Genomic DNA, 27,381 nt, shown 5'->3' with positions numbered 1-27,381 from the left:
GCCTTTGTGGCAGTACTGGCACTTCTTAGCAGTTCTGCAAGGGCTTTGTGGCAGTACTGGCACTTCTCTACAGAGCTGCAAGAGGGTTGCAGCATTACTGACATTTCTCAGCAGTTCTGCACAACTGCTGCAGCAGCGATGACATTTCTCAGCAGTTCCGCAAGAACATTTTAGCAGTGCTGGCACTTACAAGCAGTTCTTCAAGATCTTTGTGGCAGTACTGGCACTTCTCAGCATTTTTGCAAGAACTTTGTGGCAGTACTGGCACTTCTCAGCAGGTCTGCAAGACCTGTATGTCAGTACTGACATTTCACAGCAGTTCTGCACGACCGTTGAAGCCGTACTGACACTTCTCTGCAGTTCTTCAAGATCTTTGTGGCAGTACTGGCACTTCTCAGCAGGTCTGGAAGACCTTTGTGGCAGTACTGGCACTTCTCAGCAGATCTGCAAGACCTTTGTGGCAGTACTGGCACTTCTCAGCAGGTCTGCAAGACCTGTGGAGGAGTGTGGCTCACTGATTAAAACGTCAGACCCTGATGCAGAGGTCTGGCCCGGGACCAGGGTTCAATTCCCGACGCGGCAGGGTCCTGAGCCCAAAAATGTCCACGGACTCGATAATTCTCGCCTCGGTGCCTACTCTAATCATGGGGTCCCACGCTGCAACTCTGGGCAATAGCTTGCTTAATCTCCACTACGGCGGCCCACCCGCTGCGGGATGCCTGGCTTTCACCTTGGGGATGCCCAGTAGGGGTTATCTCACAGGGAAAAAGCCAGGACGGGTTCCCAAGGCAAGCGCCTTGATGCCTTCGGGTGATACGTGCGCTATATAAGTCGCAATACATACGTATTGACCGGCGTCACCCGCACCTAGAGGCGTGGCACCCTTAGTGGCATCTAGGGTGGGAGCTGGTCAGTTTTCTCTTTTCTGTAGGTGTACGGAAGTAAGGGGACCAGGCCCTGCTGACGTCATACAAGGGAGCAAGGGTGCAAGTGGTCCCTTACACACCACGGCAACTATAAAAGTGGCAGGAGAGGTCGGTAAACCCTCTTTGTCCTTTCCAACATCTCCTGAGGCGGCAGACCAGCGGCTTCTCAGTACTTCTCAGCAGAGCTGCTAGAGCGTTGCAGCATTACTGACATGTCTCAGCAGTTCTTCGAGATCTTTGTGGCAGTATTGGCACTTCTTAGCAGTTCTGTAAGGCCGTTGTGGCAGTACTGGCACTTCTTAGCAGTTCTGCAAGGGCTTTGTGGCAGTACTGGCACTTCTCTACAGAGCTGCAAGAGGGTTGCAGCATTACTGACATTTCTCAGCAGTTCTGCACAACTTCTGCAGCAGCGATGACATTTCTCAGCAGTTCCACAAGAACTTTTTAGCAGTGCTGGCACTTACAAGCAGTTCTTCAAGATCTTTGTGGCAGTACTGGCACTTCTCAGCAGTTTTTGCAAGAACTTTGTGGCAGTACTGGCACTTCTCAGCAGGTCTGCAAGACCTGTGTGTCAGTACTGACATTTCACAGCAGTTCTGCACGACCGTTGCAGCAGTACTGACACTTCTCTGCAGTTCTTCAAGATCTTTGTGGCAGTACTGGCACTTCTCAGCAGGTCTGGAAGACCTTTGTGGCAGTACTGGCACTTTTTTAACAACAAGGGGAACAGAGGAGGACGATATTTAACGGGGTCTAGTGTACATGTCCTAAAGTAGAGCTAGCAGCAGAGTACAAAGTTCCCCAGAGAAGGTGTGAATGCGTGGAGAGAGGGGTTGGTATTGTCAGTACCGTGACTGGAAGGGTTCCCTAGTCGGAACTTAGAGAGCCTCATACACCCAGAGTATTAGGTGTGAAACACACCCTTACTGGAGGGTATCCAGTGTCATCATCGACTCACTGCCCCTCGACAGACCGGCGCTGCAATGTCTGACGGAGTACCCACAGGCACTCTTTTGGCGGGGTTCTTTAGTTCCTTGCCGATGGTGGGTGTGAGTGAGGATGAAGAAAAGTGTAGTCAGTGCAAACGTGAGTGAAAGTTAAAAAGGGTAAAACAGTCCACACAGACTTTTATTAACGTGGCTGGTTCCCTGGTTAAAAGGGGTGAGGGGGAGCTAGAGACCGTATAGGTGTACAGAACTCTCACTCAACCCCCTGGTGTGGTCAACATGTTTCTCGCCAACCGGCGATTCGTCAGGACCCCAGTAAAGTACTACACAAATAAACACATATGAACTAGATGCTCATTCACTATGAAGAAGGCAAATACAACCTCTCTGGGTCGGAGGAAAAGAGGTCCACGGGGTCCTGCTCTATTTAGGCGACCCTAAAGGAATTGAATAAGGCCTCGCAGCGTATTCCCGTGAGGCCAGCGCTATTAGGTTAGAGGAACCTTCATTGAAGCGCTGGAACGGCGGGACACCTACCCCTCACGCTCGACGCACCTGGTCGGGGTGCGGAGCAGCTGGTGAACTTCTCAGCAGGTCTGGAAGACCTTTGTGGCAGTACTGGCACTTCTCAGCAGGTCTGGAAGACCTTTGTGGCAGTACTGGCACTTCTCAGCAGGTCTGCAAGACCTTTGTGACAGTACTGGCACTTCTCAGCAGGTCTGGAAGACCTTTGTGGCAGTACTGGCACTTCTCAGCAGATCTGCAAGACCTTTGTGGCAGTACTGGCACTTCTCAGCAGATCTGCAAGACCTGTGTTTCAGTACTGGCACTTCTCAGCAGGTCTGCAAGACCTGTGTAGCAGTATTGACCAGCGTCACCCGCACCTAGAGGCGTGGCACCCTTAGTGGCATCTAGGGTGGGAGCTGGTCAGTTTTCTCTTTTCTGTAGGTGTACGGAAGTAAGGGGACCAGGCCCTGCTGACGTCATACAAGGGAGCAAGGGTGCAAGTGGTCCCTCACACACCACGGCAACTATAAAAGTGGCAGGAGAGGTCGGTAAACCCTCTTTGTCCTTTCCAACATCTCCTGAGGTGGCAGACCAGCGGCAAATTTCCCACCGCCCATCCCTGAGGCTAAGGACAGGACTGGAAGAGCCTACCTTGGGGAAAACGCTGGTTAGTAGGCTGCTTCTCAGCTTCAGGGGTTAGTTTTATTTTGGTGCTTGGGTTGTGAATATGGTACTGATGCTCGCGGGGGTTGTTCTGCAATTTCTTTGCTGGCAACGTTGTTGAGGTTTGTAATCCAGGGCATTAGGGTATTGAATAGCCCAGATGCCCCGGCTTAAGTGCATTGCGTGCACGTGACCACACGTCACCTCGCGGTCTGGTGGGATCTTGAACGGATGTTTTTTAACTGAGGCCTGGCAATGGGCGATGGAGTATACATGATGCCTTGGGATGTTTGGCGCGTACACGTGGCGGCATTTGCATAAGTTATTATCGGGATAAGGTAAACCGTGGCTCTAGGGCAGGAAATATCTCAGGTGTCCTGATACTCATGTCGCAGAGGATTGGAACGTCGGGGATTGCAAGAGGTGGTCCACTAACTAAGGGACGCTAGGCTGCACCCAGGGAAACAAGGAGCAGACTCCCCGGGTCCGGTGATTTATTTCCTGGTGCTTGGGTTGTGTTCAGGCCTAGGTGCGACGTGCAACAGATGTGGCCTTTAACTCACCCAGCGGGGTATTGATGATAGGGGGTGCCAACACGCACGTGGCCCTGGGCCGGCAAAGGGGGGGATTAGAGTAAGTGAATACGGGTTTGAGCCCGCGGTGGGCTGCCTACCTGATGAACAGGTCGTGCTTTATAGTTTACGGGGACCGCAGAAAGCGAAGACAGGGGAGGGGGGCATGGTTTGCCATTATTTGCGCTCCACCAACATATCTCTTCGAGCGCGTTTTTGGGGGATGCTGAGGTAAACACGAATAGGGAGGAGCTTGGGGGAGGGGGCTACCATGAACATAGCCATAGATACGTTTGAGGATTGTGTCCATGAATAACTTATTCACTACTGGGGAGTAATTTAGTGTTATTACGAGCGAGCGGGTTTAACTCTCCTCGTAATCCGGCAACATTCTCGTCGAGTAGAAGTTATTTAAAGTTTTCTGCCCTGTATTATCAATCGGATTAATGCTGGTTTTCTCTCTTCCGGTCTATGTTTGCGGGAGGCTTGTAGGGGAGCAGGGTCATGGAGCAAGGTCCAGACCCCCTCCGAGCAATTGGACGATCACAGCACGGGTTCATATGCTGGCTGCATCAATTTGGAGCAGAAAAGGATCTGGTATGAATGGTCCACATTGCCGATGGTAGAATTGAGGCCTCCATTCCAAGTCCCGGCGTCAGCTCAACACAAGGTGGTTAGTATACGACATGCAGACAGGCAGTGGTTTCACCTTATTTTCTGAATAATGGGGGTCAATGATTTTTGGGCCTGGGCAGTACTTTTACTTACATGTATTAGGAGAAATTACACGGATGAAAGAACGAGAACATGTTGAGAGGTAACAGTTGTGCTGATAAATCATGATATTTTGGCAACACTAAGTAGACGAGTAGTACTGTTGCTGGGTTTGGAATTCAATTGTTTGGCGTTTGATTGTCACTGTTCTAGTCAGCCTCTGTGTCGAAGAACAGGAGCAACCGTAGTCAGCAGAATTCACAGGCTGTTGTCCTCCAAGGGCAGTGATTTATTTCTCTGTGGCATTGCCAGGGTAAATATAGCCAGTTTCCCCATCTATTCTAGCCTTGGATGGCCGGGATATCCTGTTGCACATGCGACTGGATAAGAGAACTGTGCAATAACTCAATGGCGGAAGAGACCGCATTCCTGTCGCACACACTTATGCTTCAGGGTCGGTCCATCACTCTTCATCGGACCGCGAAAAGTGAGCTGGTGTTTCCTGTCCTCGCCATAGGGGAAGTGGAGAGGCAGGGACTTCCACCTCCGGCAAAAGTGACACAGCATTGATTAGAGGCTTAGGTAACCTATTGGTGACCCAAACCGATAAAGTCATGAGTTAAAACTATCTCAAAACAATTACAGCTGCATCACACTGCTGTGTGTCTGCAAATTCAGCACAAACACTGCAAGTTGTAAATGTATTGTTGGCGATCGAGCGTGTGTGTGGACCCACTGTAGTTGGGTTTCATTTGGGTGGCCTCTATCCTTCTTAATTATCGGGACAGTCTGGCCTTACTTTGGACCTCGGGGTGCAGCCCATTAAATTGAGCTAAGGGAATGAAATAATAATGATAATAATCCACATTTGTAAAGCGTGAACAATCACCCGTAAGGGTCTCTGGGCGCTGGGGGCCCTCAGGAAGATTAAGCAAGCTATTGCCCAGAGTCACATGGTGCTGGGCTAATCTGCCGCCGGCCCCGGGGATCGTACCGTGATCCCCAGATTCCCGAGTCAGTCGCCCTGGCCACGGCGCCACACCTCTTCACTAGGAACAGGCCAAACGCATGGGTTCGAAGCATCTGCCACTGGTTTCTTGACCCTCGAATTGGCGGATTGAATCAGGCCTTATACGATACAATTTGGCTCAGGAGAAATTAGCTCCTGAGGCCACCGTCAAGTAGGTTGAGCTATAGGGGATGCCACCACATGCTGATTATATTGACTTTTTCACCAATTGACGGGTGTCTGCACAGCTGGCTGCCCACTTTTGCCTGCACTATATTGGCAAGAAAGGCGGGCAGTGGACGCTGTCATCACCTAAGAGACTCTGCTGCCATAAACGCCGGGTTTACCGGGCTGCCAGCAAGGAGGACGACAGAGGCTTTCGCGGCTGTTGCCGCTTTGCTCCACCAGTGCCGCCATCAGGAAGGACCACACTACCCAGAGGGCAGCAGTGGCGCCGTAGCAGCAAGTCACTGCTTAGCGCCAGGCAGGCGCTTATAAACTAAGAAACCCACACGCAGCGCGGGACGCGCCCGGGCCAAGCCCGGGCCAAGGGCGGGCCCGTCCCACGCCCGTCCACGACCGGAAAAGACTGGACTGGACTATCCCTCTAACGTTTATCCAAGGAAATACAGTAAGACTTTGAGCTTCTCAGTCAATTAGTTTTTCTCGCCTCAGTGGATAAATATGAGTAAACTCACACGTAAAGGGGGGCGTGGAGTGGTAGGGACTTTGGATGCTTTTTTTTCACCAGGCGGAAAGTGTGATATTGCAAGAAATAGAGGCTGTGGAAAGGAGGCTTTTCTTAGATCTGCAAACTCTTCCACCTGGCCAAATCCTTCAAGATGATCCCACTTTAGGAAACACTAGACACTCACACTCCCTCAACCTGTCTAGTGGTGGCTCCCGACCTGTTACACCTGCTGACTTTAGACCTAAAAACAAATCAAAGACAGATGAGAATAAGGTTAGAACAAGTCAAAAGAAGGCCCCATCTACTCCCAGCCACACTAATCCCAATTATAAAAAAAGAAAAGCTAGCAAGGCCCCAGGCACGAGCGCGCAAACAGCGAAATTGGCTAAACACACTAATGTGGTTTCAATGAGTGAGGTGCCTGAATTGGTAACTACTGCCCTAGTACACGCATGTGAGGAAGTTCCTGATACGATCGACATGGGTAACTCCCCACTCATTCAGATTAAAAGCTTATTCTTGGAATTTATGGAGCCAATGATCTCTAGATTAAATGCCATCAATGACAGGTTAAACAAAATAGAGGCGCACCTTACTAAACCATTGGAGGTTCAATCAGGGGAGGGTGTTTGTAATCCAAAAGTACATCAGAATGTAGGTTCCAACTTAGCATCTAATTCCCTCCGGCAACACCAGGCGTGTGGTGCCCCCCCAGTACCTATTTGCCTCCAACCACCACATAATGGTCCGTCTGCCACAACATCTTTGTCATCTGAAGCCCAAAGACCCGCACCACCTACGCATAGTATTAGACCTAGAGTAGGCAAAGAGGGTAGGAGTAACATAACTCAGGGAGTCTCTCTTGATCTGCTACCAGAGGCTACTCCACTAACCATAGTTTTAGCTAATACACCACCACTACGATTAGGTGAGGAAGAGCATTGGGTGACCTTAAAAAATAAGGCATTACATTATCTGGATTCTAAAACGGGGCTAGGAAACCATCTATTTGAGAACTTTTTGATGGTCATAAGGGTAGCATGGGTGGGTAAATCAGCCAAAAGCCTGGAAGGGGATACAATTGTTGTTACATTTAGGTCCCCAAGGCTGGTAGGGTGTATCTTGGAAAAGACCGCATCCCTGAGGGTGAAAGAAGATGCTGTAAACGTCCTACCCTTAGGGTATTTTTATCGCACTTGTCCACGTACTTGTGGTGTCCCCCCAGGGCCAACGGGTAGAGGGTTAGGCCACATTAACTACAATGTCCCAACTTTTAACAGATTCGAGGAACTGAGCACAGTAGACGCCAACGATTGACTGGGTAATGTACCTGTAGTAACCCTATCTGGCCCGGCAGAAAGAGGAGTGATAATTGAGGGAGGTTCTAATTACGATGGTTGTGCCCAGTCGGAAATTCTATTGAATTGTATACCTTGGGGTTGTAATCAAAGCGCCAAGGGAAATGAGCCCGATGGGCTAACAATCAAAGATGATACATCTAATTCAAAAGATATACACATTGAGTTTAAAGAGGCAGGAGAGGAAATGACAACCCCAGGTTCCGTGCTATGCACGAGTAACATCCAGCAAGTGGTTAAATGTCCCAAAGCCTTTCTATCAAAGGTGCACGATTCTGTCCAGGGAGAGCCTGACGCCAAATGGTCCGGGAAGCCCGAGTGTCACTGTGCAAAGTATTGATTTAGTCACGAAGGCGAGTAATACTAAACTGATTTCTTGGAATATAGCTGGCCTAAAAAGCAAACTTGCGTCACCTGACTGGCAGTCATTAATTGATTCTAGTCTGCTTTCAGGAAAAGTGGTCAGTCACTCTATTATTTAGACAGGGTTATATTAACTTTTACAAACCTGCTACTACTGCCCAAAGAGGGAGACCAATGGGGGGCCTCACTATGTGGATCAGGCAGTCAGATGGGTATACAATCCACGAAATGGACGTGGAAGGGAAGGACTTAATGGCTGTTAGGATCACAAGACCTGGAGTAAGGGACTTAATAATTATTAAAGTATACGCACGAGGTCTACCTGGTGGGAAAGCTTCAAATATAATCACGCTCCTGGACTCATTCCTTAACCAGTACACAGGATTAAATGACATAGTGGTGGCTGGTGATTTTAACTGCACATTCGAACCCCTAGACACTAATGATTTAGACATGGGACGGGAAGAAGATGCCATCTGGAACATCCCACAATTAACTCTGGCACCCATAAAAAAAATGGTCAGAGGCGGCCATCCAACTTAAAATATTGTGTGTGGAGCATGGCCTCAGAGCACAAACGGCAGAACCCTGTCAGATAAGGGAGGTTCTGTTACATATAGCAGCAGCCAACGATGTAGCCGCATCGACTATATTCTTGTTAACAAGGAATTTTTGTCAAAAATTGTCGATATGTCTGTGGAGGTAAGAGTAGAGAGTGATCACAATACCCTACTACTGGTGATGACTTGTCTCTTCAAATCCACAAACGTGGCTCCCATCGTGGGTGTAGAAATTACTCAAAGCAACGATCAGAGACGATTAAAATGGTCTATGTTTATCCTGAAGGAGGAAAAGTTAATGGAAATAAATGCCTTGGGAACGAAAGCAATTGAAGATCTCTCAGGACGCTCTGATACCCCAGGTTATGAGTCCAAGGTTGCTTTGGTTTATAAAAATCTTTTTAATCAATTAAAAAGCTTTTTTATCATAGATAATTTTAAAACCAAAAGCATTGTAAAACCCTCTGTAGAGTCCTGGTATAGTAATACATGCAGGATGGCCTACAAAACACTATCCGAGACAATCCGCACAAAAAATAGAGATACTATCGTCCAAGCACGTATAGACTACAAGCAGGTCCAACAGATAGCCAAAAAAGAATGGGAGGAAGAATACTGGCAGGAATTATATGGTCATCTGATGGGGGGTCGGGGTGCACACCTGTTCTTTATGTTTATCCAAACATTATCCTTATGATCAAAGAGTGCGTGCGAACTGGCTGAGTGCCTTTGCCCAAACGGCACCGAGTAAACAACAGATATAGAGATGAGGCGTTCTCTGCGCCCCTGCCAGCTGCACAGCTAAAGGCGCCATTGTGGCAATCTTGTTTTCAGTCCTTTTTCATTGCTTCAATATTGTAAACCAATTTCTCAACAATTGTCGAACTCTAGTCATTCCTTTTATGTTTCAAAATCACACGCGGAATTCTTTGCCATTTTCTAAGTTTCTTATGCTCCAATCGTGACCATCCGGACGTCAAAAAGGAACACGACCAATGCAACAATTCATCCAAGGCAGTGCTTTTATTAGTAAAAACCCAATGCATTTCGGGCAGTCAAGTGCCCTTCTTCGGGGGTCACTGTAAATGACGATGAAAACAATTATAATAATTACCATTTTGATTCATAAAATTGTGAATCTTGCTTCAATATCACATTCACATGTTCTTTTATTCACCCATTATGCATTCTCCATGTTCAGTACTTAAAAAAATGTCCACCCTACTCCTACAGAAGCGCTATGCTAGATGATACCATACCATGATAACATATGGTATGGAATATGTGCAAAGGATGGGAAAGGTGACTGTTCAGCAGGCCGGGAATCCCATTGGGAAAATAGCAGTGTATGTCTCTCTATTTATTTATTTTCTAGCATAGCTCTTCTGGAGGAGTAGGGTGGACATTTTTTTAAGTACTGAACATGGAGAATGCCTAATGGGTGAATAAGCGAGGGCTGGTTTGCAACTAACACATTGAATAAAATAACATGTGAATGTGATATTGAAGCAAGATTCACAATTTTATGAATCAAAATGGTAAATATTATAATTGTTTTCATTGTCATTTACAGTGACCCCCGAAGAAGGGCACTTGACTGCCCGAAATGCATTGGGTTTTTACTAATAAAAGCACTGCCTTGGATGAATTGTTGCATTGGTCGTGTTCCTTTTTGACGTCCGGATGGTCACGATTGGAGCATAAGAAACTTAGAAAATGGCAAAGAATTCCGCGTGTGATTTTGAAACATAAAAGGAATGACTAGAGTTCGATTGAAAACAATTGTTGAGAAATTGGTTTACAATATTGAAGCAATGAAAAAGGACTGAAAACAAGATTGCCACAATGGTGCCTTTAGCTGTGCAGCTGGCAGGGGCGCAGAGAATGCCTCATCTCTATATCAGGAATTATATGGTGCCAGTTTAGAACAAAATATGTCAGGATTCTGTCATCTGCTGAAATGGGGTAGGGGCTGCCAGTGCAAACCACCAGACAATCATGTCCCCCCTAAGAAATGGGTTTCACACTACAAAAACCAATTTGTTAGAGGAGCAGATGATTCCAAAATTACCCTAGGACATGTGGTCAATCAGATAGGAACATCTGACCTAAGCTTCACTAGAAAGGAAGTAGAAGCAGCCCTTAATAGTGTAAGTAGTAGTAGAGCCCCGGGGATTGACTGCGTACCTGTCGATTTGTTTTTGCACAACAAGGAGATCTGGGTAGTTTACATTCAGATCCTGGCAAACACTATTACCAAGCAAACCCCAATCCCGGACTCCTGGAAAGGAGCAGGAATACTACCCATCTACAAAAAAGGCGATAATTCGGACCCAGGTAATTACAGGCCCATAAGCCTAATAGATTGCCTGCAAAAGGTAATCGCTAGGCTTGTCTTGGGCCGTATTCAAACGTTGATTGATTAGTGTAGTATTTTATCTCCCCTACAGGCAGTGTTCCATGCCCACCAAAGTACCATTGACCAGGTTTTTAGATTTGTCTTAATATATTGGAATGTGGTGTTTTTAAAACGAGGGCGAATATATGCTGCATTTGTGGATCTCAAAACGGCTTTTGATCTGGTGCCTAGATCAAGATTGTGGGAAATCTTGGCCGACCTGGGGATGCCAACGGACTTGCTGGCATTTGTGATCAAATTACACAAAGGAAATTTTGCCCAAGTCCGCTGGGGTAGGTTTGGCCAAGTGACAGACAGATTCAACATAGAAAGGGGGGTAAGACAGGGGTGCGTATTGGCACCAACATTATTTTCTTTATTCATTAACAGGGTGACTAATTATTTTGAAAATTTCCCCACTGATGCTCCATCTCTAAATGGAAGGAAAATATCCCTGTTAATGTTTGCCGACGACACCTTGTTGCTGTCAAAAACCCAAAAGGTCTCCGGATAGCCATTAACAGGTTTGAGACCTTTTGTAAAGACTTTGGCCTTGTAATTAATGTAACCAAAACTCAGTTTATGGTTCTCCACAATCACAAAACAGTTGTAGGGCAGTCCACCCTGGATAATGTCCCGCTAAACAGGCCAATGTATTCACATACCTTGGCATCACACTTAGCTCTAGATTAAATTGGTCTCCGCACGTGGACATGATCTCACTCAGACATGCTCATTTGACAGGGGCTTTGGCCAAAGAAATAAGATTATCCCATTCCAAGCCTATAGCCCCTTTACTGAAGATCTATAATGCTAAAATCTCGGCTTCTGTCCTATATGGGGCAGAATTATGGAGATTCAGTAACATATCCATCCTCTCAAATGCCGAAAATAAATGTATGCGGTCCATAACAGGTTTGCCACAATCTACTCCACTCATACCGCTCTTTTATGACTTGGGCAGTCAATTTTTGGAGGATATAGCCCGATTTCAACCAGTGGCATATTGGAGGAGGATATGGGTTACTGAGGAACTCACGGAGTATGCCCATTCCCTTTTGGAGGTCAGGGACACTTATGGATCAGGTAAAATCCCCTGGCTAAGGCAAGTTAGGCTGGTTCTGATGGAGATGGGTCTTAATCATTTGTGGCTTAATCCAACTAGTTCTCCATTTCCATCTCTCAAGGATCTTAATGGTCTGTATTGGAATATGGTGATGGCCAAAAGATTTTCGTCTCTAACTAGCAACTCCTTGTCCAAAGCTTTTATGGAGACTAAACATGTACCGGTATTTGAAAAATATTGGAATCTTATTACAGTCCCAAGTGATAGGAAAGGGTATCATCAATACCGGATAGGTACCCTCCCTCTAAAATCCTTTACAAGTAAATGGGGCTCAGGAAAATCCAAGGAATGTCCGTTTTGCCCGGACCAAGTGTAATCCATTGCCCATGTTTTTTTCATTTGCCCAACATATAGGAACTTGAGACATAAATGGTTTAAGCCAACTTGTCTTTTGTTGGGTATTACATCAGGCACAGAAGCCATTCGGATCCTGAGAACAGACAGTAATGACTTCTGTATTATTGCCATATCTAAATTACTATATGGTATGTGGATCCAGCGGGCGAAAGGGTTGTCTGACCAAGGTACAATGTGACAGGAATATTCCCATTGCTCTTTTAATGGTCCTGGTCTTTACTTTAGAAACTAAAAAGTTAAAATGACGCATGACCAATATTTTTCAAACTGTATTTTATCTTATTTCATCCTATTTATTACCGTTTATTTATTTATTTTATATTCTTGTATAGCGCTGGAAGTCAACCCTCGAAAGGGTATCTCTGCGCTTACGCATAACCAAAGAGCCAGATACCTGTAGCTAAACTGTGAGATGAAGGGGGAAAGCCTAACAAGCGACAAATAAAAAAGTTTTCAGGGACTTCTTGAAGAAATGAAAGTTGGTTGTATTCTTGAGAGCAGGGGGCAGTGAGTTCCAGAGGATGGGGCCTTTGTGGGACAGACCGTTCTCATTACGAATTTTTGTATTTCTAGTATTTATGAACCAAGCCTCATGGAAATTTTGGCGGGACCACGAGCATTGTGATTTGTTAAATATGAAACTGTTTTTTAATCATGGCTTATGGATTAGTGTTTTAGATGTATAAATGTCTATTATGAATTTGTATTCAAATAAAGACTACTTGACTTGACTTGGAGCGCAGTGGACCTGAAGTTTATCATCGCCTTTTTTAGTTAGTAATGGGGAGAGGGTAGGAGCTAATGGTCGAGGTGGCCAGCCGGGAATATGGTGCACCAGAGTAGAGTCTGGGGGGAGGCGCAATCATCCGGAGGTTCTGTGCAAATCCTGTGATCCCCTTGTGCCTAAGGATGCATATTTCCGTTGGTAATGCAACTGGTGCTTGAAGCCCCCAGATACTGTCACTTTGGGGTCACGCTATGTAACACTAAGAAATAAGGGTGTTGGGGGGGCCGCCGGGCCCCAGCACGTCCTTCTTTGGGAACCAAGGGTTTCACCTATATGGGCATAAGGTGGTAGCTAATTTTCTCTTTAGGGAGGACAGCAGCAACAAAGGGCTTCGATCCAAGTAGGCCCCATGGAGAACTTTCAGGCTCGAGGATGTCACTAAGCTCCTAACAGGACTTGGTTGCTTCTGTTCAGCTGCTAAATTCATGTCCTGTTACATAGTCTACGCTGTGGAAATGATCTTAGTGGTGGCTATTTAATGTCCTCAAACATATTCGTAGTGATAGCTGGCAAAGTTCAAAGTGCAAAGTAACAGTGCTATTTCTAAGTTGTTCGTCAATTTTAAACGCGGTCTGACAATTGCAGAAGCTGCAAGATTGTCACCAGTGAAAGGGATTGAGCTAGGGAAGCAGCCTTATGTGGGACACGTGCATCATCTAGATTGGTGTCTGGGGTAAAAAACACACGTCTCCTTGACTCACAGACAGATAGTGATATCAGGGTCAACAATCTCTGCCACGAGACTTTAGAGCATTGTAAGGTTATTGCAAATCGGTGGGATTATGTTCTTAAATAATTGGGTAGCATGAAAGTCACATGTTTTGGCCCAGGTGCCAAATCTTTTCTCCTAAGGCAGAAGATGTGATTTAAAAATCAATTTCCAGTGGCGCAAATATGAAAGGGTATTTGACACAGTAAGCAGTGTTCCATTCACAATAAAATATAAACACCTCCAGCAGGTGGCAACACATCCGTAGTATTATTTATTGGTGCTTAAGGGCAACCCTGGGCGTAGTTCGTGTAGTAGCGCTACACGTAGCTACGCGAAGTGCACTTCTGGGCAAAATGCTGTTTGCACTGATTACTCAGTGCCAGATGCTTGTCCCTACTTTGCAATCAGTGCAAACCGCATCTTGCACAGTGCAAGCGGTCCTTTTCTGCCGCTCGAGTAGATTTGTACTCAAGCGGCAGGTTTCTCAACGCGGGCTGGTAGTAGTCTCATTGCGAGCGGTCGCGAGCATACGCGACCACTCGCAGTGAGAAACCTGACCTTCCCGCATTGAGAGTCTCGCCAGGAGGTTTATTTTCCATGCTTGCGATCGGCATCTTGATGTTGCTGTTCGCGAGCGAGGAAAAAGTCTCACCGGGATGATATTTTGCTCCCTCGCAGACGCCACCTTGACCTTGAGGACTGCGAGCAGGCAAAAATTGCCCACTATGCTATGCTATGCATTTTTGCACTGTGCTACGTGCAATTCGCATAGCACGTAGGTGCGCAAACTACGCGAGCATAGTGTAGTTCTATGCCAAGGCCTACTTAAGGGTCTCATCCCTGGGAGCGGCAGTGCAAGCTATGTCTTGACAAATCTCGGGGATCGCTTCTACCTGAGGCATGATACCTTCTCAGATAAGCAGGGCCTGCCATTTTTTAGTGCCTTGTAAATGGGCAAACTGTTCAATCGGCATGGTTCTCTGAGCTAAGCAGCGTGTGAATTAAAATGCATATTTGGTGACGAAATATACATTGTGCGTGACATGATGCATAATTCACAACTATGCCTGTGACTCTCTGACCCGCACACCCCTCGACCCCCCTTTGTTGGTGTGCTCAGACTTCTTGGATGCAGCACCATAAAATGGGGATATCACCCTGCTATAACTGTGGGGTAGCCTCTCTTTTTCATGGATCAGGCCTGAATCGGTGGGCAACAGGCTATGGGGGGCATATGGTTCAGGGTGGCAAACACGCAGAATAGAATATCAATGTGATCTGCATGGAAATCAGGGGGGCACTGAACATCTTTTCATTCATGTCAATGGCAGGGGGGTGCACCGTGATATGATGGCAGCAGCATGACTGCAAGAAGATGGATCGAAAATTGACTAGGGTATGGCGTGCTGCGGCACCAAGCACGGCGAGTACTCTTGTTAGAACATCGGGTGCCAACACACTCTTTTCCAGGTTTGTATGGGTAAGGCAACCTGAATTTACGTTTAGCAGGAGGGGATTTATCAGGCCTCCAAGCACATGGGTACTTTATCGTTAGTGGACGCCTGTGTTTTCATAGACCCTCAGGGCCCGAATCATGGTCGTTGTCGGGTACGCTGAGGTGGGTGTCACTAGCAATGGTTATAAATAGCACAGCAATCATACTTGAGGACACGGACATATCAACCTGTAATAGCTAGTCCCCCCGCAAAATGTCCAGGGGCCCCCAGTTTCCTAAAGGCTTTACCTGCTTAGAATATTGCATGGCACTCCTTGTTGAGTCCCTATCAGTTCCTCTAATATTGACATCTATGGGCAGGGCGCTAGTCATATAAATTTGTGGATCTCATATGGAGCGTGGTTTATTCCAACAATATTCAAGTGCAAACAAGAGAGGGGCATGAACACAGGGGTTGGATCCTCACTCCACATGGTCAGGCAGAATCTAATCTAGATAACCAATATGGAGGTATATTTGCCAGAGAGAGCGAATCGGTCAAGCAGAGGGCTCAAACCTTTTATGACAAACCATTTTAGAGCCCATTGGAGTGGGGTCGGGTTTTCAAGCCTTAAGTGGAGGGAGAGGGAGGGCGAGAGCGCCAGTGACCTCCTAGCCCTGTGGCGGTGTCCTGAGCAAGAAAATGGAGTGGGTTCCTTTTTTGCGTGGACTGTCTGACCCTGGAACAGGGCGAGCATTTAAAGGGGGCTCTGGGCTTGCAGGAGGGGGTATTGACCTGCTGGTGGTCCTGGACTCTCCTGCCCTACCTGAGATGCCTTGGTGTGTATTAAGATGTTGGGGGGTATCCGGTGTTCAGGAACCCCTTGGGGGCAAGGCATTAAGCTGTGCCCTGGTGGTAAGTGCCTCTGAGATGGAGGACCGGAAAGTTATTGCTGATAAAACAGTGCAAATTGGGGCCTGCTGGCACAGCAAGCACAGAGGGATTGAATAATGACCAGAGTGCATGTCTTGATATCCTGATGACTAAGGCCATGTCTGGAATGAAAAGACAATCTGTTGCTAGAATGAGCCTACCTCTTCGGGGCTACAATATCTGTGGTTGGTTTACCCATGCCTGAATAAATACTATCCAGTGTGTTGACATTTAACACATTATGCCATGATGACCAAATATCAGCCTGATATCCCTCTGTGGTACCAGATGATGGAGAGGGTAAAGTTGTTATCTCACTGGGGCGATTCGCACGATGTATGCACACTATGGCACTTCCCGCAGTTCTGTTGCTTTTAATTGGTTAGTACTGATTCTCGGTTACAACAGTACCCTATGGGATAACGATGCTCTTCCAATAATTATGAAAACTCCAGTAGGAATTTAGTTTTGCATGAATCCCGGTTGGGTCTTCAAATTTATAATGTATTTATCTTTATTCAGTCATGTGAGATGCCCCCTTACCCTAGAAGCATGAAAGGTACAGCTTGCACCAAACGCCTGCAGAACACGTCACAGCTGAGAGTGCATCATAAGGCAATTTTACCAGCCTCTTAGCAGCATTTACACACATTTTTGTGGAATTCAGCAAATGCACACTGCACAAAGGTCATCCCAGCTATGCTTCAACACTAGTTTGAGGCTTTGCAGCTGTTTCCTGCTCTTTCACTTTCCTCTTGTATGATACATTTCTGACCCCACATTAGTCCTGAGACAGCTCTTACGGAAGTAACCGAATACAATAAAGACATTTTAGATGCCGCGGGTGGTTTGGGGGGGGAGACGCTGCTGATCATGTTAGGCCTATCAGCAGCCTTTGATACAGTCTGGTGCTCCAGGCTTCTGGTGCGCCTTGAGTCCACTGGTATAGCGTGTCAAGTCTTGGCTGGCTCACCTCCTTTGTGGTAGGCAGAGTCAACAGGTCTGGATTCCTCCCTTCTCCTTGGAAGTGCATGAGGAGCCAGTGGGAGTTCCCCAGGAATCGACCTTGAGCCAAACTATATTTATTACATTTCTCACTGCTCTTACGGAGATAGCAGATGCCCTGGGGGCTTAAGGTATAGTCTACGCTGACAATACTCAGCTTTTGTTTTCATGTGGCATGGGAGAACAGATTTCAGGGATGCTGATGAAAACCTGCCCGATTGCAGACTTCCATTGGCTGGCCGTTCACCAGCTCAAGTGCGATGCGAAAAAAACCAGAAATTGTTTTTTTTTACAGTACTTGTCTCCAGAAACCTGGCAGACTTTCTGGCCTGAGATGTCTCCACCCAGTACCCTAAAGAAGCATAGTTAAGAACTTAGGGTTAAAATGTGATGATACCTGTCCTTTAAGCTACAGTGGTAGACACCTTCTTTGATTTACTGCAGTCCTTTGAAAAGTTCCTTCATTACTTTTCCATCACTGCAAAAAAGCAGCCCTGATAACCTGGACTATGGGTACGCTCTCTATTTCCACCCAACGGGACACTTTTTTTATAGGCTTCAGGTGGTCCAAAATGTGGCAGCCCATTTTCTTCTGAATCTGCCAGTGAGGGCGCGTATGTCCCCTCATCTGAGCAGTCTACCCAGGATTCCTATCAGGAACAGAATCTGGATCAAGGCACTAGTACTAGTTCACGAGTCACTTTACCAGACCAGTGCCGTCTACCTTAGAACAAAGTTCAGTTTCTATGGCCCGTCAACAAACCTGAGGTCTACTAATAATTTTCTAGCAGTGACTCCCAGAATTTGGCGAGTTAGAGCGGGAGGCAGGTCACTTACCGATCAGTGACCAGCATCTTGGAATAAGCTCCCTCTCAAGCTGCTCGCAGTAAGCAATGTTACAGTGTTAAAGAAAAGGTTGAAAACTTTGATTTTTGTGCAGGATTAAAATGCCAGGACCTTCTATCACTTCATACTGAGTTTGTACTGCAGTCCCAAGAAAACCCAGCTTTAGCAAGAACTTCATGTATCTGGACAGTCATGAAAATGAAGAGTCCTTCAAAGACACCTATTTAAACTTGAATATCTTTGTACCAAACATACCCTCATTGCCTTGAGTTTTAGCGATTGACAGATCTAGAAGGATTTGCCCAGGTAGCTGCGGCATACATATCTCCAGCCGAGGCTCCCACCCCCCTGTGCCCTCAAGGCTGCAGACTCTCTTGTAGAGCGGATCTGGACAGAACAAGATGTGAATGATCAGCTTTAGGAAGGACTTCCTTTGTACATCTTTGAAGTGCTGACAAAGATGACTTGTATCCGTTTCTTTTTGCTATGCAAACATCTGCAAGCTTAAACAAGCATTTGCAATGCAAATTGGTCTTGCAATTGTTAGAATTAGAGGTATTGGCATTGTAAATGACAATGCGTTTTCCCTATGTGTTTGGGATTGGACTGAGTGTATGTGGTGTGGAGTGGAATTATGTGGGCTTGATTGGAATTGTTAGTTGTGGAATCATGTGTGGTGGAATTGTGGTGTGGAGTGTATTTGTGAATTGGAATTATGTGACATGGTGTGCAGTGGAAATATGTGGATAGTAGTTATGTGTAATTATGCAGAATTACATTTTGTGTTGTGGGGTGTTAAGTTGTGAAGTTTAATTATGTGGTGTGCTGTTGAATTTTGTGGCATGATGTGGAATTCTGTGATGTGCTTCAGCTGTATGTGGTGTGTTGAGTAATTGTGTTGTTTAGTTGAAATATGTAATTCGCTGTCGAATTATGTGGTATGGAATGCCATATACACATATTTGGAAACCCAATTAAATGCAGTCTGTGATGAATACTCCAAATAGTCCCCTGAATTTCACATAACTAACCGCGCTGTGAGCCCATACTACTGGCATACTGACATACAGTGCAGAAAACCAATACCAAGTATATATTTTTGTACAATGAAAGAGGGATATGGATGTTAAAAAGGTGTCAGAAAGGGTAATTCCCCAGGATAATACACTTCAGGGCACATTGGGAGAGCTTCTATACACCATAGTTAGAGGGAAGGACTTGGACCAGGAGTAAAGGGCTGATAGAGTGGTGATAGTGGAGAAGTAGGCAGGTGTATGTAGGAAGAGGGACATATGCTTCTGACCAAAAGTAGAGACAGGACTGATGTAGAGCTTTTCCTGCTTTGGATCCAATTTTTCCATCGTAATGTCTAAGATTGGTTCTGGGGATCTGAAATATCATCTTTTGATATCGGCATCAGAGGTTTTGGTGGCCAACCAGACTTGTCTTTCGTGTCTTTGGAAGTGGAAGGTTTCTGCTCCGAAACTGACTTTTGTTTCGAACTGGATGATTTGGGCTCTGAACCAGATTTGTCTATTGAGGCAAAATGTTTTGAGTCCGAAAACAATCTGTCTCTGCTCGATCTTGAGCCAGAAGGCTTGACCACTTGTTTCAATGCCGGGCCCGAGGGCCCGGCATCAGAAACGTCATCTCGGTGCCGACCAAGGCCCAAAGACAGAGGTTGTGCTGAAGCCTTATATTTAGTAAATGATAGTTTATGGGTTACAGGGAATTTGGTACTCATGACACCCTGTCCTGCTGGAATGTCTTCTGACTCCAACTTGATCTCAAGGTTGGAATCTGATTCTCGGACTGAAAAGGTCTCTTCTTCTGCAGCTGCCGCCTCTTCCTCTTCAGATTCTTCTCTGAAGATATCTTGGGCCTTATTTATGAGGCTGTGCGTCACTTTTACGCCACCGGTGCGTCACTTTTACGCCACCGGCACGTCACTTTTGTTACGCACCAGTAGTGTAAAAAATGTGCCTTGTTGTGCCATATTTACAAAGTGACACATCTAGGTAGATGCGTCACTTTGTAAACCCCTGCGCCACATTATACCTGCGCCAGGTATAATGTATGCAAGGGGGGCGTATTGACGCAAGTAAGGGTCGTAGGAGTGACTCAGTGAAATCTATGTGATTTCACTGCGCCACTTCTAGGATGCAAATGCGTCAATATCTTACGCCTGCCTCACAACAGGCGTAAGACTGATGCAGTCCCTTTCACATGGTGCTTGCCCCATGTGAAAGCAAGTATTGCTGGAGTTGTGTCACTTTTGTGACACACTCCAGCAATGCGTAACTTTTGCGCCATACAGATAAGTCTGAAATACTGACGTATCTGTAACCCCTTGCGCAATGATGCGGCATACTGTAAATATGACGCATGATTGGTGTCGCAAGGACGGCACAATGAAATGTGGCGCATCGCTGTTTTCACGCAGCGATGCATCACTTTTCATAAATGAGGCCCCAGGAGTCTGTTGAGTACCTTGGTACTGCATTTTTCATCATCGAGCCCAATGAGCTGGAGGAGTCTTTTTCAACTTGAACAAACGACAGGCCTCGCAGTCTCCTTCCTTGTGCTCTAGTGATAAGCACAGGTTGCAGACATGGGGTAGATCAGTACGAGTGTACTTGAAGTGCCACCGAGGACAGGCCTGAAAATGAATCCCGTCCATCGGCAGAGTAGTGGATCGATACGGCTAGGCCTGAAGGCCACCCACAAACTTTTCAACTAAAGATGAGAAAGACTCACTCACACACTTACACCTGAAAGAGTGAGCCAGGTGTAAGTAGAATAGATGGGTTCTGGCTAAGGCTCCAAAGGCTCACTCACACAATTATAGCAGGGGTTTCCCAAGTGTCAATGGAGAGTTAGATCAAGAGGAGTGAACCAGTGGTGAGTAGAAGGGATGTGGCTCTGAATGTGGCTCCCAAGGCTCGCCTGGACTATGGGCCATGTCATAATATGTTATGACATATTGGCTTATATAGCACACAAGTCACCCAAAAGAGTACCTGAGAGCTTGGGCAGGTGTTCAGGTATGTAGGTGTGTGGTCCCGAAGGTGCTTGTTTGAAGAGGCAGGTCCTCAGCTTTTTGTGGGACTCAAGAAGTGACCAGTCATACTACCATTGAAACTTTCTAGTAATCTGATTAATAAAAGATGGACTCTAGATTGTGTGATTTTGTTAGATCAGGATGTAAATCAGGGGTCTCCAAACCGGTCCTGGAGGGCCGGATCCATGCCAGATTTTTAAAATTACTACATGTATCTCAATGGGGATATCCAAAAAATCTGGCATGGATCCGGCCCCTGATGTAAATACTAGTTTAATGACTGATACAATACATTACTTTCAGACTAACTTGGAGTCAGCACCCATTGAAATAGTCTGGGATGCTTATAAGGCCTTCTTGAAAGGTAGGATAATTACAATTCAAATTACTAGACAAAAAAATACAAGGCAAAAATAGGAAATATTAAATTCAAAATCCAGGAATTAGAGAAGGAATCTACCCCCCAAATGGATGCATTACAAGCACTCAAGCTAGAGTTCGTAGAACTGTTGGATGCTAGGCTTAAATAAAGGTGGGAAGTAAGCAAGTTGGCCAACTTTGAATATGGGGAAGGCTGTGGCCGGCTGTTAGCCTGGAAGACTAAAAATGGTCGGGCTAAAGCCAATATAAAAGAAATAGTCTGTGAAAACACCGGGAAGCTATGTAAAACCTTGCAAGAAATCGAAGAAGTTTTCCAAGCCCATTTTAATAAGGTGTATCGAGAGGATTTAACACCACAGGCTCAAAGTATAGAAGCATGGCTTGAAAAGATTCCTTTTAAAAAAAACACTGATGTAAAATCCGATAATCTTATTAGACCAATAAGTCAAATTGAAAATAAAACAGCAATAGATTTAGGGAAAAAGGGGAAGGCAGCGGGACCTGATGGTCTTCCAGCAGAATTGTACACAAATCTAGGAGAGGTTCTAATTCCGGTGTTGGCTAGTTTATTTTCTCATATTTTCAAAAAAGAGGGGAGATTGCTGCCTTCTTGGAATGAGGCATTGGTAGCACTAATATTGAAACCATCCAAGTCGCCACGACACTGTGATTAATATAGGCCGATCTCTCTGCTGAATTTGGATTATAACATTTTTACTACAATTTTAGTGGAGAGATTGAATGGTATCATAACTGATTTAATAGATATAGATCAAAAGGGATTTGTGAGAGGTAGATGCATTCAAGATTTAACATATATTTTAATTGGGGCCGTAGACATGGCAACTTTATACAAACCTCCGATGGCCATTATCATGCTTGACGCTACTAAAGCGTTTGGCCTGTTTAACTGGTCTTCTTTACATTTTATTTTAAACAAACATAACTTAGGCAAAAGTTTTTGTCGGGCAATCTCGTTAATTTACCATACTCCAATAGCAAGGATATTAATAAATAATAACCTCTCTTCTCCAATACCAATTCAAAGGGGGACCACACAGGGATGCCCTCTCTCACCTTTGCTTTTTAATTTATATATTGAACTTCATGCTGAGAAGATTAGAAGACATGACCTCATACTCCCTTTTAAATGCAAAAATTGGGAAAAAAAGTATCCCTATATGCAGGGGATATGTTAATTTTTACATCTGAATTAGAAATGGCCATCCCCTGTGTATACAGTTTAGGTGAGCAGTTTGGAAGGTTCTCGGGTTACGAGATAAATCAGTCTAAAACTGAATGTATGGCATGGAATACTGTTGTGCGGCCTATTAATTATGCATTAAAAAAGAAATAAGATATTTGGGCATCAGGATCACTCAAAACATCAAGGACTTAACTGATATTAACTTACACAGAGCTGACAAAGAACTCTCTGAATCTTTAAATAACTGGGCATACTTACCTTTGTCACTAATTGGTAGGGTGAACCTGGTCAAAATGATGCTTTTGCCAAAATGTATTTTTCTTTTTTAAAACATACCTCTTGCATTTAAAGAAGCTGGATTGAAGAAAATTCAGGGAAAGATAAATTAAATATTTGGGCTTATGAAGGAATTAGAATTTCGTATAAAAAGTTACGACGTAGAAAGAATAAGGGAGGCTTATGTGCACCGGATTTGATAGACTATGCATGGGTATTCCTATTAAAAGCAGGGAAAATGCTGATGTGGGAACCAAATAGCTCTGATATTGGCAAAATGTTGAAAACAATGTTGCAAGATGTAAAAGTTGGAGACCAAGCCTTCTTATATAAATTTGGAGATCCACGTCTTTTTAAGAAGGTTTGTTTAAAGATTTTAAAAGATTTGGCTAGTACTTGGTATAAAATCAGAAAACTTTTGAAGATAAGTTACTTTAGTGCAATGGCTCCAATATGGGACACACCAGGATCTCCTGAATGGACTAAAGTCCACTTAAAGTAGCAGGGTTCAGTTCATGGGACCAACTTATTCCAGAAGGCAGTTTACTACCATTGGAAGCTCTTAAGGAAATAACGAATAACCAACTTTCAAAATTCAAATATATACAAATAAAAAGCTGGTCTCAGTCAAGTGGTAACACAAATGAGATGGAGTAAACCTTAAGAATGAATCAACAGGACAAGAAAGAAGTGGAAAATGTATACTGGCTTTTGATTGCATTGGCAGATGAAGATTTTATCCTTCCAACACAACTGTGGAGAGAATGCTTGCCGTGCTCCAGCACAGAAACGTTAAGGCAAGTATCCTTTGATCTATTATATTCTACTGAATGTGCGGCCAATTTAAGGATAAACCATATTTTCTGTCTCCTCAGAGTGTATTGGTCACCCTACAAGCTATCCAAGTTTGAGAAGGGCACCGTTCCCTGCTGCCCTAAGTGCGAGCTGGACAAAGCAGACGATAAGCACATGTTTATAAGTTGACCAGTGTTAAATCTTTTTTGGAGTTCAGTTATTAGAGGTATGACAGAAATATTTGGATTTGAAATAGAGGTGAGAATTGTGTTGATATGTTTTGGTTTACTTCCAAATTATGAGATACTAGCACTGGATAAAAATAAGTTGTGTTTCTATGTTATTATATTAGCTCTGAGAGAAATTTGTAAATATTGGATTAAATCTGTACCTCCTACTTTCTCAGAATGGGTAAATTCAATTAAATATGTAGCCAAATTGGACATAGGTGGGATGACAAGTAGGAGTGGAAAAAAGAAACAGTTTTGGACACCATGTATGACTTGGCTGGATAATTTATGATATAGAGAATCATGTCCAATGATTAAGCCTCTACATGGAAATACTTTACTACTCAGGTTAGTTCCGATTGCCACCCAGTTAGTAGAGGGGGACAAATTGAGTCTGAGTAGCTCTGTGTAAATTGCTTCCCATTCAAACCAGAGTGTTCACAGTGATGCAAATTAGTTGGGGGGCCACAGTGGATATCGATTAGTTATTGAATATCTCTGGAATTGTTAATGGCGTATGAGGACAAAATAAAAAAAATAAAAAAATAAAAAATAAGTGTAGAGATGGCTCTGAGTGTTAAGGGAGGCCTTTCCACATCATGGGTGTTATGTAGCAGAATGAGCGACCTCCAGTTTTGATTTTACAGAGGTGGGAAATGTGTGCAAGTAAGAGTGAGGCAGAGCGTAGGTGTCTGGTCGTTTGGTGGAAGTGTATGCAGCTGTTTAGGTATTCTGGTCCTGAGTTTTGTAGGGCTTTGTATCCGTGTGTGAGAAGATTGAATTCGCTACGCTTGGGGACGTGAGCCAGTGAGGATTCTTGAGGTGCAGTGTGATGTGGGTGCAGCATAGGAGGTTCAGTATTAGTCTTGCAGCGTTGTTCTCAACGATCCAGAGTCTTTGTAGGAGTGTTTTGGAGTTTCTGCAGTAGAGAGTGATGCTATAGTCCAGCCTGCTGGTGACAAGTCTCCATGTGAGGGTCCATCTGGTATCGTGAGGCAGCCATTTGAAGATCTTTTGTAGCATACTCAGGATGTAAAAGCAGGAGGTGCATAATGTGTTGACATGAGCCGTCATGTTGAGCTTGTCTATAATGATCCCTGGATTTCCTACGTGGTGTGAGAGTGTTGGGCCTAGGGTCTGATGGCCACCAGGTGGAGTCCTACGGGGAGGTGTTTTTGCCAAAGACTGGGTACTTCTGTCTTCTCGGAGTTGAGCTGCAGACAGTTGGTCTGCATCCAATCTGCTACCATGGTCATGCAGTTGGTGAAGTTAGGTCTGGTGGTGATTGTCTTGTCCATCAGGGACAGCATGAGTTGAGTGTCATTGGAGTAGGAGATTACAGTGATGTCTTGTGATAGGATGATGTTGGCAAGCGGTGCTATGTATATTTCGAAAAGGGTGGGGCAGAGGGAGGATCGCTGTGGGACTCTGGATATCGATTTCTTGTTCTCTGATGTGAAGGGTTGCAGCCTGACCCTTTGGGTTCATGCCATGAGAAAGGTACTGACCCATTTCATAGATGATCCTTGTATGCAAATCGATTGGACTCTTCTGATGAAGGTGTTATGGGAGACAGTGTTGAAGGCTGCGGAGTGGTCAAACAGGATGAGTCCTGCTATTTCTCTTAGGTCCAGGATGATTCGAATGTTGGCGGTGGTCGGGATGAGTGCTGTGTCAGGGCTGTGTTGCCTCCTGAATCATGATTGAGTGTTGTCTAGAAGACAGTGAAGGTCAAGGTGTGGTATGTGTTGCTTGTTGGTGGCCTTTTCAATTACTTTGGCTGCCTATGGGAGCAGAGAACTGGGTCAAAAGATACTCAGTGGATGTGTGTCATGAGTAGGACATTGATTTCTGCAAGCTTCCATTCATTTGGGAAAGTGGTAGACCTGATGGAGGTGTTGATGAGACGGGTTAGGGTGGTGCTCAATGGTGATGTTCCTCTGTTGTAGATGTGGTGGGGCCATTGGTCCGTTGGGTCCCCTGAATGGATGGTCTGCATGATTGCCGCTGTGTGGTTTTTGGTGAGAGTTATCCTTTCTGTAAGGTGGGTTTCTTGGTTGGTGGAGGTTGGGATAGCAACGAGTACTCTGGGGTTGAATTGATGTCCAAAGATGTTGCAGAAAAGTACCTAGGTGTGTGTACAAGAGATGTGGCTCTGAGTGGCTGTCAAGGCTCACTCTCACACTTAGATCAGAAGGAGTGAGCCAGGAGTGAGTAGAAGAGAAGTGGCTCTGAATGTGGCACCCTAAGCTCACTCACACACTGACGCCAGAAGGAGTGAGCCAGGTGAGTTGAAAGATGTGACTCTGAGTAAAGCACACAAGGCTCCCTCACACATGTAGATCAGAATGAATGTCATGACACATGCAGGAATAAATATGAGGAAGTGGGGCGAGGGCATTCTGTCAATGGCACCCTCACAGACTGCCACTCTGAGGGAGGTTCAACTCCCTAGCACATGTAAAATTCAATTTTCCATAAAACATGACAGCATTAGCAATAGTATGTCAGCACACATATTAAACAGATCATATTAGTGTCTTCATTCTTTTATACTTGTTAGTGGAATCTTCATATGCAGTTTTGTAAGCCAGATCGACAGCCAACACGTGTTTTGTTGCCTCAGTTTATATACACATGTAACATTCTCAAGGCTTCACTGTCTTTAATTAGACTTATTATCATGTGGTGATAATTCCAACCCAACGGACCACCAGTGTGGGGACAAATAAAAGGCAGGATCCAATATCACAAATCTCCCTCTTCAGTTTATGCGCCAAATCCCGTTCAAATCTCTTGAGCTTTGTCCAGAACCCTCACGCCGTCTCCTCGAGTAGGTGAGAGGGCGGGAGCATTGTTTAGAATGGGGAAGCATCGAGAAAGAGTCACTCACACAATGACACCAGAAGCAGTGACAGGATTGATGCGAAAAGTCGTGCCCTGCATTCACTTGTGCTCAAGGCCTTAAAATGTCAACGCAGCCTATAAAGTGTCATCTCTTCTTTTAACTATAATTAATGTTAACTTACCTCCTTATACACCTTCTGCTTGAAATCCGCCGCCTCCTTTGAGATATCCTGGTTGGGCTGGACCCCTTTGGCCATTGCCAGAGCGCGGTACAGGGAGTTGTCCCCAGACTTGGTTGGGATCACAGAACCATCAGGCGCTACCAAGTTGAACTGCCCCTTGTATAGACTTTCCTTTCCTTGGACACGATTGATGAGAATGTTGGTCTTGTTTGAATCCCTGGAAAAGATCAATTAATGAGACCATTTCTGCACCAAACCTAAAGTGTGTGAAACAAATGCATGCGCAGTGCACGATAACTGTGTGAGCTGCCACTGAAGATGATCAGTGTAGGTCATCAGTGCAGGTTAGCAGTAAAAGTCATCAGTGCAAGCTATTGTTGCAGGTCATCAATGCAGGATGTCAGTGCAGGTTAGCAGTGAAAGCCATCAGTGCAGGTTATCAGTGCAGGTTATATATATATATAGGGCTTTCTTTATTTGGGTGCAAATACA

General features: G+C 45.2%; 2 protein-coding genes across 2 annotated transcripts in view; both read right to left on the bottom strand.

The window, feature by feature from the left end:
* The window catches only part of LOC147725825 (uncharacterized), a 962,593-nt gene that overhangs the window by 710,081 nt on the left and 225,131 nt on the right, over nucleotides 1-27,381 (bottom strand). The window lies entirely within an intron of this gene.
* The window catches only part of LOC147725826 (uncharacterized), a 295,047-nt gene that overhangs the window by 42,559 nt on the left and 225,107 nt on the right, over nucleotides 1-27,381 (bottom strand). Inside the window, exon 6 of the mRNA XM_086960002.1 lies at nucleotides 26,890-27,106. Within this exon, the coding sequence (XP_086816128.1) occupies nucleotides 26,890-27,106 (217 nt within the window). The remainder of the gene's footprint in view (nucleotides 1-26,889; nucleotides 27,107-27,381) is intronic.

This window comes from Lissotriton vulgaris, chromosome 3_1, assembly GCF_964263255.1.
Source record: "Lissotriton vulgaris chromosome 3_1, aLisVul1.2, whole genome shotgun sequence".
Classification (NCBI taxonomy): Eukaryota; Metazoa; Chordata; class Amphibia; order Caudata; family Salamandridae; genus Lissotriton; species Lissotriton vulgaris.
Note: the sequence above shows the minus strand (reverse complement) of the source record. Positions and strands in the feature narration are given on the sequence as shown.